Source organism: Arachis duranensis, chromosome 3 (assembly GCF_000817695.3).
Source record: "Arachis duranensis cultivar V14167 chromosome 3, aradu.V14167.gnm2.J7QH, whole genome shotgun sequence".
In the NCBI taxonomy this organism is placed as follows: Eukaryota; Viridiplantae; Streptophyta; class Magnoliopsida; order Fabales; family Fabaceae; genus Arachis; species Arachis duranensis.
The window spans coordinates 5,454,531-5,470,853 of record NC_029774.3 but is presented as its reverse complement, the minus strand read 5'-3'; the positions used below and the strand labels follow the sequence as shown (position 1 = coordinate 5,470,853).

Below are 16,323 nucleotides of genomic sequence, written 5' to 3'. Positions count from 1 at the left end.
CCCCCTTCTCTTAGCCACTGAAACCATCATATTCATATACTATATAATAAAAGAAAAGAATCATCACATGCATGCAAATATGAAGTCTAAGTTATTATTGTTATTGTTATTGTTTCTGAAATTAACCAATTGATAACAAAAATGGTTAACAATAAAAGCAACTAAAGGATCCAACCAACAATGGGTATACTTATGTTTCAGACATTACACATTATTAAGGATTTTTGGAAGAAAAAATTCTAAATTTGTAAGAATATAAATATTCAGGGGAATTTAGATGCCGAAAACATTGAGGCCAGGTAGCTAATATCTCCCAAAATTCAACTCCAATTTCAATTGTTAGTTAATACACACTATTTTCTTGCAACAGTAGCAGCTAAAAAAAACATTTGAAGAACATATGTAACTTGCAAAACAATAGCAGTCTAGAAATATTTGTTGGTAAAATGTATCAATCCATTGAAATTGTGAGGGAAAAATTTTTAATATTTACATCTTTCACATCTCTCTGAGATGGTAGTTTCCAATTCAAAAGAAGGATAAAAAGAAATTTGTAAGTGCCTTCTGTACAAAACTGTCTCTCAACTAGCCTATGTGAGTTTCCTTTAATATTACTTATAATCCATTCAAGCGACAAGTGATGAGGTCCATGAAAGCATCCTCTTTGCAAGGAATAGTGAGACCTCCCATTGGATGATCATATCCAAATTCTTCTTCTGCTTGGCTTAGTAACTCTTGAAACAAAGGTTGATTTAAATATGAAATTGGAATCACAAACCGCTTCATTTTGTCTCCAACATAGACTGCGAGATAGCCGTTCGGAACTTCCACAGCTTTGGAAGATTCTTGGCTAACAGCAGATGATGCTCTTCTAATAGCTGGTAAGCGAAAGCCCATTGTTTTATGTTGCTTCACACAAACAACAATAAAAATGATCTCAAAGTGTGTAAAGAAGAATGATTGTTGCTATTGATTTGTGTTGCTTGAGAATGGCATAGTGATTGGTGAGTATATATAGATATAACAGATATATGTTATGTGGAGGTGTAGTTCTCTTCTGAAATGAATGGTTAATGTACTATTTGATGGGGTCTAGAGAGAGACAATGCAAATGAGATCACATGCTATTGTCTTGTCTTCAATGAGGTTTCTTGCCAACATAGTTTTATCTTCAGAAAGAGACTTTTAGAGACTGAAGCCAATATAATGCAAATAAATCCATGGCCTACTTGTTATGCTATAGACAGGCTCAAAACCTATCACTTAGGTTCTTCATGTATATCCACCATATCCTCTTTTATAATCAAGTAATTTGGTATGCTTTAATAATGCCAAATCTATCTATAATGCTAACCATAATTGCTTGGGGAAAAAAGAAAGCAAAACAAAATCTCAATATCTAATTAGTTTTGGTTTCCGTTGTACTCGTTCTGATGGGAACATTTATTCCCGAGTTCCAATATGTCTTAAGAAAGATTTGATCACAACTGAAGTAGATCATATGTTGTTAAGCTTTATCTCCCAGGAAGTTTTCATTAATTATTATGTAAGTCATATAAAAGAAGGAGCATCTGATCTTCATGGTGTTAAATTGCATATCATCAGTGATTATCCAGAAGAAGTAGTAGAGTTGAAGAGCTGTGGTTACCGTTGGGTATTTAAGGAAGATGTGGAACAATTTAACCCAACAATGATGTTTAGCGCCAATTCTTCAGTTCAGAGTCCGAAGCACAAGTTTCTGGCAATTGAAGATCAGCAATAAATAGCATTCTCTTATTGTTTAATGGTTCAATTCTTCTAGTGGCTTTTGCTTTACATTTACAAATGGGTTATTGTAATTTAAATCTTTTTTAATTAAACTATTATAACATAAACATAAATCAATCAAGTTCTTAATTCTGCAGGTATAAACTTTCTTCAGTCATTTAAAATATATTGGATTCAAAATTAAATATTCAATTGAAGTTTATTTTGATGTCATATAATTATATAGATTAAGTTAAAAAATATCCTTAAAACATTAGTTCAAATGGTAAAAGAAGAAATTTTATCTTTTCCAATACACTAAATACATAAAAAAAACTTTAAATGTTGACTTATACGTTATATTTTCTATGAAAAGATTTTCTTATAATATCCTTAATTATATATATAATAAAAACAATTTAAGGATCCAATCCAACCCACAATGGGTACACGTTTGTGTCTTTTAGAAGAAAAACTTCTAAATAAGTATAAATATTCAGGAAAATTTAGATGCTGAAAATATTGAGGCCAGATAGCTAGTATCTCCCAAAATTCAGCTCCAATTTCAATTGTTTCTTAATACACATTATTTTCTTGCAACAGTAGCATCTAAAAAGTAAAAATACATTTGAAGAACATATGCAAATTGCAAAACAATAGCATATTAGAAATATTTGGTGATAAAATGTATGAATCCATTTCTAATATTAACATCTTTGACATCTAATTCAGATGCTAGTTTCCACTAAAAATGAAGGATGAAAAGAAATTTCTGACTGTCATATGTGCAAAGTTGTCTCTCAACTACCCTGTGAGTTTCTTTTAGTATTAATTATAATCCATTCAAGCATGAAGTGAGGTCCATGAAAGCATTGCGATCGTCCATTGAATGATCATATCCAAAATCTTCCTCTGCCTTGGCTTAGTATCTCTCAAAACAAAGGTTGATTTAAATATGAAATTGGAATCACAAGCCCCTTCATTTTCTCTCTTAACAGAGATTGAGATAGCCTTTTTTGAACTTCATCAACTTTACAAGATTCTTGGCTAATACCAGATGATACTCTTCTAATAGTTTGTTTCCTTTTTATTTTTATCATCATAGGCTATGGACCCCTTTTTCACATTTCTATTGGGATGGTTCTGTTTCTGAGTTAATTTTACTACTGCCTGAATTGAACCAGTCAACAAACTCGTCTCGCAGATTAGTATTCAGCACTTTTTTTGTTCTAAATTCAACTTAGTCATATACAAAGAAGTCCACCAAAAAAGGGAAGAAGTTTACTAGAAACGTGTATATTTGTTCTTGTTTATTCTCTGTTTCGTGATTGTAGCAGAAATGTTTTTCTACTCAATTGAAACATATTAGGAAGCTACAATTCATGTATATGAGATCCTTCCCTACAAATATGCATGAATTTCGTTAATCATCCATCACACAGTCATAAAAAGAAAATGAGACTAACGACACTTGTATCGTTCAAGAAATTGGGTAGGTGCCATAGAGAAAATGTTTAGCAAATCATGACAAAGATTTGGAGCAAAGAGCTACGAATATTGAAGCAATGCGTGTCAAATTGGAAATTAATAAAGGTTAACGTCACTACTAATCTATTTTAGAAAAAAAAAAAAAGTATGTCCCACACTCCCATTTCAATGTTTTGTTTTGCTCATAATAAACTCTAAACCACTCACTGCAAGAATTTTCATCTATCCTTTCCTCCACAGAAAAACTACTACCCTGCAAACTAACCAAAAGACACGTCCATTGACTTTAATATATATATAAATCCCTTATCCTCGGTGTGCATCTCATATTCATAAGAACTAATCCTTATTTCTGCATTGCTTATTCCTTATTGACTGTGCACACTTACAATGGATTGCATGAGAATCGAAAGCCCCTTGTCTGTTGAGAAGAATTGGAAATATGATGTGTTTGTGAGTTTTAGAGGGGAGACTCGCTTCAACTTCACCGATCATCTTTATGCTGCTCTCCGCAGACACGGCATACTTGCCTTCAGGGATGATACCAGGCTCGAGAAAGGAGGACCTATATCACCAGGGCTTCTGGAAGCTATTGAAGGATCACAGGTTCTGATTGTTGTCTTCTCTATTAACTATGCTTCTTCCACATGGTGCTTGCAAGAACTCGCAAAGATAGCTGATTACATTAACATACCGGGACAGCGTGTTCTGCCTGTTTTTTGTGATGTGAGTCCATCTGAGGTGAGAAAGCAAAGTGGAAATTACGAAAAAGCCTTTGTGGAACACGAAGAAAGATTCAAAGAAGATGCAGAGATGATGAAGCAAGTGCGAAGATGGAGGGCAGCTCTAACACAAGTAGCCAGTCTCTCTGGCTGGGATCTCAAGGATAAGTGAGTTACCCCTTCCATCTTTTGCTATTTACTCCTTTAAAATAATTTGATCACCACTTTTAACATTAATTAAGACATTTCAAAGATTTCATTGGACAATTATGATTGACAGACCATCTCATGGTATACATATTTTTTTTGAACTAAGAATTTAAGTTTTCAAAACTCTATTATCATGTTCTAACTTTTGTTTTTCACCTGTTTTACTATATATTCAGGTCACAATCTGCTAAGATTGAGGAAATTGTGAAAGCGGTAACAAGTATATTGAGTCCCAAACCATCATCAAGTCTATCTAATGATATAGTTGGGATGCAATCCCCTTTAGAAGAACTCAAAAAGATTCTAGCTTTAGGCTTGGATGATGATGTTCGTGTGGTAGGGATTTGTGGAATGGGTGGTATAGGAAAGTCAACTCTTGCCACCATTTTATATGAAGAAATCTCTCATCAATATGATGTTTCATGTTTTGTAGATGATGTAAGCGAAACATACAGACATGATGGTCCACTTGGTGTACAAAAGCAACTTCTTTGTCAAGCTTTCATGGAAGAACATTTTCTTATATGCAATCTTTCATTGGCAAATAATCATATTCAAACTAGGTTACGCCATAGAAAGGTTTTCCTAGTTCTAGATAATGTTGAAAAGGGAATTCAGTTGGAGAAGTTGGCTATAAAACGAGAATGGGTAGGTCCAGGGAGTAGAATAATTATAGTTTCTAGAGATGAACATATATTGAGAGAGTATGGAGTGGATGGAGTTTACAAAGTTCAACTCTTAAATGATGAGAATGCTCTCCAATTGTTTTGCAGAAAAGCTTTCAAATGTAATCATGTTGCACAAGATTATGAAAGCCTGACAGATTCTGCATTAACATATGCTAGTGGACTCCCGTTAGCAATTAGAGTGTTTGGCTCATTTTTGTTTGGGCGAAATGTGTCTGAGTGGAGTAGTGCATTAGTTAGACTAAAAGAAAATCCAACAAAAGACATTCTAGATGTGCTTAGAATCAGTTATGATGGCCTTGAGGAGATGGAAAAGGAGATATTTCTTGATATTGCTTGTTTCTTTCCCTTTGGGTATGTAAAAGGGTATGTAAAGGATATTTTAAGTATTCGAGGATTTCAATCTGATATTGGTTTAAGAATTCTCATTGATAAGTCACTCATAACTAATGAGGGGAATATTATCAAAATGCATGATTTGTTGAGAGATTTGGGTAGAAGTATTGTTCGAGAAAAATCACCCAAAGAACCAAGAAAGTGGAGTAGGTTATGGAATCAAAAGGATCTAAGTGATGTCTTGCGGGAAAATAAGGTAAAATAGTTATTGAGAATATTGTTCTTGACTTCATTTTTAGAATTTAAATAATTTTCAAAGGTCTAATGTTTCAGGCAGCAGAAAACCTTGAAGCCATAGTTCTGCCAAGATTTCATCAAAATAGAGAAGAGATGTCAGAAAGGACAACACTGAGTGTTGAAGCTTTATCACAAATGAGGCACCTTAAATTACTCATCCTCCAAGAAGTGAATTTTTTAGGACGTCTTGATTTTCTTTCTAACGAGTTGGGGTATCTTTATTGGGAAGACTATCCTTCTACATGTTTGCCATCAAGCTTTCAGCCAAATAAACTCGTTAAATTAATCCTACATTATAGCAACATCAAAGAACTATGGGAGGGAATAAAGGTATGATAGATATCATTGTAATATTTATGTTTTGATTATATTTGAAAGAAAACAAGAAGACAATTTTCTTATTCTTTCTCTTTTCGTTCACTTTATTAAAATGAGCTAGAATATAGTTATAATAATAGCCTTCTATTTTATTGCAGGATCTCCATAATTTGACACGTCTGGAACTATGTCATTCCAAAAATCTTGTAAAGATACCAAATTTATCTCAGGCCCCAAATCTTTGGTACATAAATCTTAAAGGATGTGTGAAACTTGTTCACCTTGATGCATCTATTGGTTCTCTGGAAAAGCTTCGTCATTTGAATTTAGAAAACTGTAAAAATCTTGTGAGTATTCCCAACAGCATATTTCATCTTAATTCTCTTGAATATTTAAACCTATCTGGCTGTTGGAAATTACTTAAATATCAGTTGTTAGAGAAACCAAGACAAAGGAAGCAGTTGAATACAGGTCATAGTGTGCAAAGCCATATGACAACCTCCATATGCAAAACTTTTACATGGCCTCTCAACTTTTTGTCTTCTAGAAGGCGCTCCAATTCAGTTGGTTTGTTGGTGCCTACTTTGTCCCATATGCAAAACTTGTTCACCTTGATGCATCTATTGGTTCTCTGGAAAAGCTTCGTCATTTGAATTTAGAAAACTGTAAAAATCTTGTGAGTATTCCCAACAGCATATTTCATCGTAATTCTCTTTTTCATTTAAACGTATCTGGGTGTTGGAAATTACTTAAATATCAGTTGTTAGAGAAACCAAGAGAAAGCAAGCAGTTGAATACAGGTCTGATGATTCTAGTTGAACTTGAGAAGGGGGGGTTGAATCAAGTTGGTTAAAAACTCAAAGTTTCAAATTCTGTTTCTGCTGATGCTCGAGTTGCAGGAGATTATTTGAAATAGTCTCATACGCAGAACATTAAAAGAAGAGAGAAGAAGAGAAAGGGGCCAGCATGTATCCTGGTTCGGATTCCTAGTGCCATGAATCCTACATCCAGTCTCCACCACAAACCATGGTGGAATTTCACTATAATTCTCAGATTACATTCACCAATACTATTGAATTAATTCCTAATCCAACTAGTATCTACCCCTAAGCTTTACACACCAAAGCTTAGCAACCCCAAAGTGCTATCCCAACTTGGAAGGGGAACTAATCCTAGTTCATTCACCCAAATTACATCAGAAAAAAGAAAAACAGTGGCTATTTTGCATCACTCTTGCCTTTTCACTCTTGGCTTTTGATCCTCACATATTTGCCTTTTCTCAAAACAGAAAATAACGCAAGACAGCCATAACAAAAAATCAGAATTAAGCTTGAGTAGAAGAAAGAGATTCCAGCTCTATGTTAGAGAAGGTGCTCTGAATGTGTGTGTTCTCTCCCTTGCTTCAGAAGATGAAATGAAGCTCCTTTTATACCTTTTTCTAGGCTTCATTGTAGCCTCTTCATCTTTTATTTTCCTTGCTGCCCGTTGGAGTAGTCCTTGATGGTAGACAGTCATTTCTTCACCCTGCTCCACTTCCTCTGCTTGTCCGAGGAGCTCCACCACTATCTCTGCTGTCCTTGGTGTTCCTTTCATCCTTGGCATGTTTCTCTTTTCCATTTTGCTCCATTTCCTTGCTGCTGCATTATGCAAGTTTTGTGTTTTGCATAACCACGATCTGTAGCAGTGCCTTTGGTGATGTCCTTGCTTGCTTTCTCAGAGCCACACTTGTCCTTGCATGATACAGCTGTCTTCATGTTGCTTTTAGCACATATTTACATAATAATTTAATGTTGCTGAATGTGCTATGAGGAATTTGTTGGACTCGGTTACTGCATTAAGGAACAATGTGAGCTTCATTCCTATATGCTTTGATGGGCTGCTGCAATATAAGCTATTATGCTTGGGCCTGCCACAATAAAGCACACATAAAACACATTGGGCTTTCAACCCAAATAAATGTTTGTCATCATAATATAACCCAAAATCAAACTAGGCTCAACAAGGTCAAAGTGTGCAAAACTTTTACATGGCCTCTCAACTTTTTGTCTTCTAGAAGGCGCTCCAATTCAGTTGGTTTGTTGGTGCCTACTTTGTCCCGTTTCCCAGCTTTGGTATTTCTTGACATAAGTTTCTGTAATCTAGTTCAAATCCCTGATGCTATTGGACAGTTACGTTGTTTACAATGTTTAAAGATAGGGGGAAACAATTTTGTTACGCCACCTGATTGCATCAAGGAACTTCCCAAGCTAAGGGTGTTGAACTTGGAGTACTGTAAGCATCTAAAGTGGTTGCCTAGTACCTTTATGCCGATAGCAGGGATCAGCGGAATATATTACCATGGAGGAATATATGTTTTCAACTGCCCGAAATTGAGTGACACGGAAGGTTGTCGTGTGACAGTTATTTCATGGATGATAAAAATGATTCAGGTACCAACTTCAATTCCCTTTTTTCTGTGTATATTATGAACTTATATTGTTAACTAGAATGTGACCCGCGCGATGCGCGGGACGGTAAATTAATAATAGTATATAATAAATATTAAAAATTATTATGTTTTGTAGAATTAAATGAAATATGTATAAACTAAAAATAAATTTAAATGGTATTTTATTTAAAAGAAATGGTAGTACAAAGTATTTGGATGTTGGAATTGATTTTTGCATTTGGTTTAATTGATGGAATTGGTCTTCTTATGTGACACTCGTCTTCCTTTTTTTATTGGTTGTTGTTAGAGTTGTTGTTTTTTTTTTCTGTCATAAGTTGTTGTGAAGGCATGTTCCTTATGAATTGGTGAGTTGTATGCACTTTCTTTTGTGTTGTTTGCTCCCTCTTTGCATGTATGGTCTTCTTCCGAAAATGTGTCTTGAATTTGTATCGTTTTTTTTCTCCTCAACCTCTTGATAGGTATGTGATCTTCGTCTGATGATATTAGTGTTGGCGAAGTTGGTTCCTATAATCAATGAATAATATAAATTAGAAATAAAAATGATGTTTTAATAAGTCTTTTTTAGTATTACTTGTTTTATTTGTTGTAATGGGTGTTGCTATTCAGTGTTTTTAGTTGGAACAAATGTCTTGGTAACGGTGTATTGTTGAGAACCTTCTTTGAGATTAAACTCATTTAGTTTGACTTCAAAAATAAGTGTGAGGTTGCACAAGTTTTTCAATTGGAGTGGTGCTTCAAGATCATTACTTTTCTGGAGTGTGATTAGATTTGAAGCAGTTGTGTCCAACAATTTTTTTGCTTCATCATCAAATAATACAAAAGTTGTTGTAGCACTTTGATCTGAAACCTTTAATTGAATTCTGAACCTAAAATAAGTATTGGGTTAATAACTAATAATTTACTAAATGAGATTATGAAAAGTATATAAAGTTACCTTATGGTTGGATATTGTGGTGTTTGATTACATGTGCCACAGATGTAGTTGTCTCCTTTTTTATATGCTTTCTTATGATACTTTTCACATTCAACATAGTTCCATCCAAATTTGTCATCAGTTCCGTTTATAGTTGCTAAAATTGTAAAGATCTTTTCCTATTCCAATATTCCATTTATGTTATCATTAGGTATATTGTATTTGAGTAAGAATGAATGTATAATGCATGTTGTGAGATTTTTTTGTCATACCTGATAATCAGATTCCCATTGCATAGCCATTAGATCTTGAATAGTTATTTGATTTCTAATCATTCTATTCTGAAGATTTGTGTTGGCATTGTCTTGGCTTGGTATCTCCATTACTTCTTCATTTTGATCAGTCCTGTTTAAAATTTTTTTATATTTATTAAATTGAATAATTAAATAAATGAATTAATTTTTGAAAGACTTATTAGTTATGAAATACTCATAAGTCAGCTGTATGAATTCTTCAATTTCTAGATTGATATATATTTTTGTACTTGAAGTTGTGCTAACCTAATAATCACCTAATATTATAATATAATAGGTTATATAAAATAAGATTGTGTTGTATTGTGTCAATTAATGTATTATATAAAATATAATTCTTTGAACTAAAAAAAAATAAATTAAAATTTTTTGAAAAAGATCATACCTTTATATTCACTAACCAATGTTGATGTGAGTGCAACAATTTTTTGGCCCTTGATTTGTGTTGTAATTTCTTTATTTATCTGATTTGAGAGATTTCTCCACAACGTGAGTTTCAACACGATGTTCCTAAAATTAATAGTATTTTGTTAATAACTATATATCTAAATGAAAAATGAATTGGTTGTATATTTTTTTACTCTTTGAGTATCAATTCCATTCTTCGTATTTTTGTGGGTTTTCCTTTAACATCTACTTGTTCTTCTTCTCCTATTGCATGCATTTTTTCAATGACATCTACAATAAAAAGAATAAAAATGTGTTAATTTTTTTTAATAAATTATTTTTAATAAGAATAATTGAAATAATATAAAATAAAATTACTTATTAAAATTTGTCTTTGACCCACTCTGTCAGATAATGTTTCAAGTGATGCAAATTTAAAATAGTGTTGGAGAATGTTCAAAACTGGATCTTTGATTTCTTTCACAATAGTTGTTATTAAAAAATTTGTTTTCATAGTACCTTTAATTGCTCTATACAAATCATTTGCATCTTCTATTTTCAAATTTTTTATAGTATAGACTTTTCCTTCTTCTAACAAATGTTTGAATTTGTTTATCATATTTTTCTTCACAATTACATGAAGAGGTGTTCCCTCCAGTGTTAGTAAATCATTGTTAACAATTAGTTAAAAAAATGATTGCGTTTATTTTTTAAAATTATTAGAAAACGAACAATGATTATCAAATTGAGAGAAGTTTAACTTTAACAATATTAAAATACAATTATATATAAAGTATTATAAAATAATATTAAAAGTATAAAAAACAAAAATAATTAAAGCATTTTTTTAAATTCAATTTAAAAACAGAATAAATTTATTTATTTTGTACCTTTTCATCTAACATAATCATTTCTAAGAAAAGAGGCTCCTCTTTATTTTTGGGTGTTAACGTTTTTCATAGACGAACCATGCGAACTTTGATAAACCAATTGTCCGTATGTTTGGTTATATTGTCCAATGAATGATGCTCCATTGAGTAAGTTTGAGATGTTGTATAGTTTGGAAAGAAATTTCTTATGGTAAATTTGATGTTATTTTAAAGAATAGTGATTAGAGACTTATATAAGTAGTTCAAATAGTATATAATTTAAATATTTGTAACGTAAAATTTATTATGATTAATAATATTATTATGACATTTATTATATGGATATTTATTATATTTAATAATTGAGTTTATAGAAATTAATAAATTAATTATTGGTGTTATAAAGTTATTATATTGTTTATAACGGTAAGATATAATAAATATAAGAATATAGATTTAATATCTTTATAGGTTACAAACTTAATTTCAAAATTTATAATTTAAAAAGACTTGGTTGAAGAATATTTGTATATTATATGAATTTAATAAAAAACTTCTAGATTTATATGGACTTAATAGAAAACTTTTAGGCTATTTGCAAATGTTTAAGTTTTAGGAAGTTTTAGAATACTTCACCTACATGAATAAAATACACCCGATGCTTGGTGTGACTATATGATACTCTTTTTGTATTGTAGAGATTCAAAGTTGAGACCTATGTTCGCTGAAATAATGGCAGTAGTAAAGTAATATGCAATAATAAATTAATTATTAGTATAATAAATTTATTGTATTATTTATAACAGTAAGATATAATAAATATAGGAATATAATTTTAATGTCTTTATATGTTACAAATTTAATTTCAAAAATGTTAATTTAAAAAGACTTGATTAAAAAATATTTATATATTATATGGACTTAATTGAAAATTTTTAGACTAATATTAATAAAAAATATTAGTCCTTAACGTTTCTCTTTGAACAATTAATATATACTAACGTAGGCGAAAAGTTTATTAGCAGTAATTTAAAATTAATATGCTAATTACTTAATTAAATGACTTTATAAAATTTTGCAGTTAGAATAGAAGCCAATACATTTTCTTTCTGTCCATTTTTTCTTATCCCACTTTTAAAGCAATTTATTAATTAATAATAGTATTTTTATCTGTAATCATGAATAATACCAATTATTCCTAATAAAATACATAAATTAGCAAGTTGAATTAGATAATATCATATTATTAAATGTGATCGGTCCTTGGTGGATTAAATTGAATGCCGATGTCTTAATGCTAAAGATGACCAAGCATTCCACCTAATATGATATTGTCACATTTAAATATATATTTCTTAGTGAAGTAATATGCAATAATAATGATATAAATTTATTTACTAACTAATAAATTATTATAAGCTTTAAAATGTAACTTTAACCTATTTAAATTGTTATATGTGATTAAGAATATTACATAAATTTCATAGACCAATTTTAAGTGGTTTAAATTATGATTTATAAATGATATGATTAAGAATTTTGTAAAAGAAAAAAAAATAAAAAAATGTAGCATAATATATAAATAAATTTAGAAGTATACAAAACTAAGAGAAAAAAATATCCTTAAATTCAACCCATGGTTATATGTGCAATGTCTAAAAAGAAGTATTGAGATTTAATTTTCGGACCAGTTAGAGCATTGTAGAGGTCGACCTTATTTCGAAGCGTGTTATACCTGTAGATACAACCACTTTCACAAAAAATATGTATGAGAAATTTTAGAAGAAAGAAATATAAACATTACTCCAGACGTAAAAAATTGATTACTTATGAAGAAATATATTATCGCAAGTTTTTTCAAAGGAGTTTGGTATGAAATTACTCATCGACTCACAATGTGTAAGAGATGACTTACTTTATAGAAGATATATTCTCATGAGTTTGTTGAAATGCCATTGATATGGAATCAAGTACTGCAAGCATAAACGATTGGGAAAGAATAAGTTTATGAATAAAAAAGATAAAAGATAGGTTAAGTATATATACTTTTAATTTCTTATATAAAATTACCTCAATATTGTAATCCTTAGGAAAATACTTGGCACGAATTTTCTTCGTTGGACGAATTTTTTTAGTTGGTCTGGTTTTTACAATTGATACAATGCGGAGAGGTGCCAAGAAGAAGAGGGTTTCGAGAAGCATGAGAAGAGTAAAATTTGATTCGAGGAAAACACAATGGCTCATACCGGAAGAGCATGGAGGAAATAGGATCTTGGTACAGAGAGGTGCCAAGAAGAAGAGGGTTTCGAAAAGCATGAGAAGAGTAAGGAGTTTTTCAGGCGAGAAGCATGAGAAAAGTAATGAACTTTTTGGTTTTCAGAGGTTTTTTGGGATAAATGTTAATTTGTGTTTTTGTTGTTTTTTATTCTGTTTTTTAGTTTTTTTTAATTTGAAAATAGAAGTTGATTTGGCATGTTTTTTAGTTTTTTTTAATTTGAAAATAGAAGTTGATTTGGCAAGATTTGAGTGGTTGAAATTTGGCAAGATTTGATTGGTTGTTTCTAAAATTTTGCCACGTAAACAGTATTCCTGACATGGCGTTAGTAGAATAAGAGGAATAACTTAGAAGTAATGTAGTGCATGCTTATGTATCTACTTTTATATATAAAGAATAGATGTTAAGCATACCTAATTTCTACTGTGGCAGCTGAACCCGCGATGCAGCATTGAAGGTGTTGTTCCAGGAACTAAAATTCCAAGGTGGTTCAGCAAACAGAAGACGGGTAGTTTAATAAGGCTGGATCCATCTCCCATTGTGGATGACAATAATTGGATTGGCATTGCTGCTTGTGTAACATTTGTTGTGCATGATACTCCAACTCAATTGCTTGAAGAAGCCATATATCCTCCCGATCTAATTGGTTGTCGTTTTCTTCGTAATGGGTATGGGGACATTTATTCCCAAGTTCGAATACGTCTTAAGAAAGATTTGATCACAACTGAATTAGATCATATGTTGCTAATATTTGTATCCCGGGAAGCTTCCATTAATGAGTATACAAGTAATGCAAAAGAAGGAACATCTGATCTTCATGGTATTATATTGCATGCCGCCAGTAATTATCCAGAAGAAGTAGTAGAAGTGAAGAGCTGTGGTTACCGTTGGGTATTTAAGGAAGATTTGGAACAATTTAACCCAACAATGATGTACACCGCCAATTCTTCAGCTCACCACAATCAGAAGCACAAGTTTTTGGCAATTCAAGATGAACAATTAATGTAGCCCGCAATCCTTAAATTCATGAATGAACATTTGCATTTTATTTATACTGCAACATTTGTAACAACTCCCACACTACATAAAGCATTCTCTTACTCTTTAGTGATTCAGTTTTTGCTTTAAATTTACAAATGGGTTCATGTAATTTAAATGTTTTTAATTAAACTACTATATCATAAAAATAAATCAATCAAGTCCTTACTTCTATAGGTATATATACTCTTTTTTCAGCTATTTTAAAAAATATTGGTCTTAAAATAATTAGAAAATTCAATTAAAATTTATTCACTTCACAATTCACATCATATAATTATATATATATAAAAATTAAGCTAAAAAAATGTCCTAAAAATATTGGTTAACACAGTAAAAGAATAAAATTTGATTTTTCCCAATACATAAATACATAAAAACTTAAAAGACATTAACTTATACCTTATAATTTTTATGAAAAATTTTACTTGTAATATCCTTAATTATATATACCATCAATAAAAGTTTTGCTGCCCTTTTTAGGATAAATTGAAATATTACAGAACAATAAAAGAATCATCACTTTCATGTAAATATTAAGCATAAACTGTTATTAAGTATGAATCCATTTCTAGCATTTACATCTTTGATATCTAACTTAGAAAATTGGTGGTAAAAGAAATTTCTAAGTGCCTTCTGTACGAGATTTTATAGCATTGTGAACATGGTACGAAGCTACAATTCATGTATATGAGATCCTTCCCTACAAATACTCATCAACTTCGTTATATAGTCTCCATCGCACAGAGTCATTAAAGGAAAATGAGACGAAGCCCCTAAGATCAATAAACCAAACGTATCTTTCAAAAGATCGGTGCTTGCAACAATTGAAGGAATGCGTGTCAAATTGCAAGTTAACAATGGTTAACGCGTAGCTACTTATCAAATTAAAACTCAGAAGTATGTCCCACTTGAAAGTTTTGTTTTGTCCATAATAAAGTATAAACTACTCACTGCAAAACTTTTCAACTAAATTTACCTACACAGGAAAACTATTACCTAAAGCTTTCTTTGACTATGATCAACAGATTACGCATTTGAAGATTATTATAGACTTGTGCTTAGGTGAAATCTAACGTTTGTTCATGCATTGGTTGCTGTGTGGTTACATGCTTTAGACAATATATATACATGCTTCTTTAGATTGACAATACTACTTATAAAATCATCCAATTTATATATATATTAGAAGAGTGACAGTTTCAAATCTATCACCAATATTTATTGATGGTTTAGTGGCTAAGAGAAGTGGATTGAATCTTAGCCTCCTTTTTGAATACTTAGTAACACTTGCTGGTCTTTGAAACAACTTCTAGAGACTTTTGATTTTTGTCTCGTACCCAGCTACGAGACTTTTTCTTTTTATCTCGTCACTAGGCACGATATATTTTTCAGTTTTATCTCCTGGGTAGCAGAAACAGAAATGGAGTAGAAGAGAGAGAAAATTACACCAAGATATATTCTAGTTCAGCTGCTAAGTGCAATGCAGCCTACATCCAGTCTCCATCACAACAATGATAGAATTTCCCTATAATCATCCTTGATTACAAACACCAATTCTCCCTATGAACTACCCTTCCTATCCGGGACAAGTTCAGAATCTAATCCCAAACTGAACTTGACTTGGTCACAGCCAAGCTTTTAACTGTAAAGTGCTAACCCAACTTACAAAGAGATTCCCACAGAATCATGAAACACAACACAGATGTACAAAGGAACTCTGAGGACATCTATGACTTTTTCTTTTAATTTTGCACTCTCTGCCTTTTTTCGCTCTATGGCTTTTTCATACAAACCTCACTGTTTGTCTTTTTTCATGAGACTCAAGACAGACAAAATTAAACAGAAAAATTACAAAATGAAGAACATTGAAGGAGAAGAACTTCTATTAACTTAGGTAGCTCTGAAAACTCTGTGTTTTGCACTCTCACTCCTTACTCCTTACTTCAAGCCATGGCTGTTCTCCCTATTTATAGAGGGGGAAGCCTCCACGGTTGAAACCAATTGAACCAAGCTAAACTTCTTCTTCTTCACGAGAAACTGGTTCGGCCAGAGAGAGAGGAGAGATAATCAAATGCAATAATCAACATGCAATTACCTCTGGTTCTCCCTTGGTCACCAACAATCATCAATCCGAGCCTTCCATCTTGCCTTGCACTCCAAGATGAACTCCTAGCCCTTGATGCATGCTTGATGATGACAGCTTCACCTGCTCCACTTTTGCTTCCTCCTTCACGTAGCCAATCTAGCTACCTTCTGTGATGAGTGAACCCAA

General features: G+C 31.8%; 3 protein-coding genes across 4 annotated transcripts in view; 2 read left to right on the top strand and 1 right to left on the bottom strand.

Moving 5' to 3' along the window:
* LOC107476580 (disease resistance protein RUN1) overlaps window positions 1-9,567 on the top strand; it is a 36,070-nt gene extending 26,503 nt beyond the window's left edge. Inside the window, exon 4 of the mRNA XM_052258718.1 lies at window positions 8,189-9,567. Coding sequence (XP_052114678.1) covers window positions 8,189-8,271 — 83 coding nt within the window. The 3' untranslated portion in view covers window positions 8,272-9,567. The remainder of the gene's footprint in view (window positions 1-8,188) is intronic.
* On the bottom strand, window positions 478-977 carry LOC107476595 (auxin-induced protein X10A-like). The gene has a single exon (XM_016096433.3). It carries the CDS (start codon window positions 895-897, stop codon window positions 616-618), a length of 282 nt encoding a protein of 93 aa, XP_015951919.1. The 5' UTR covers window positions 898-977; the 3' UTR covers window positions 478-615.
* On the top strand, window positions 3,472-14,125 carry LOC107476581 (disease resistance protein RUN1). 2 transcript variants are annotated; one of them, XM_052258720.1, is made up of 6 exons: window positions 3,472-3,840; window positions 3,937-4,124; window positions 4,343-5,444; window positions 5,522-5,815; window positions 5,962-6,150; window positions 13,443-14,125. In XM_052258720.1, the coding sequence occupies exons 1-6, from the start codon at window positions 3,625-3,627 to the stop codon at window positions 14,016-14,018; spliced, it is 2,565 nt and encodes an 854-aa protein (XP_052114680.1). In that variant the 5' UTR covers window positions 3,472-3,624; the 3' UTR covers window positions 14,019-14,125. The 2 variants fall into 2 exon arrangements, with proteins under 2 accessions (XP_052114680.1, XP_052114679.1); XM_052258719.1 differs by having other exon boundaries at window positions 3,473-4,124.
* Window positions 14,126-16,323: the final 2,198 nt, after the last annotated feature.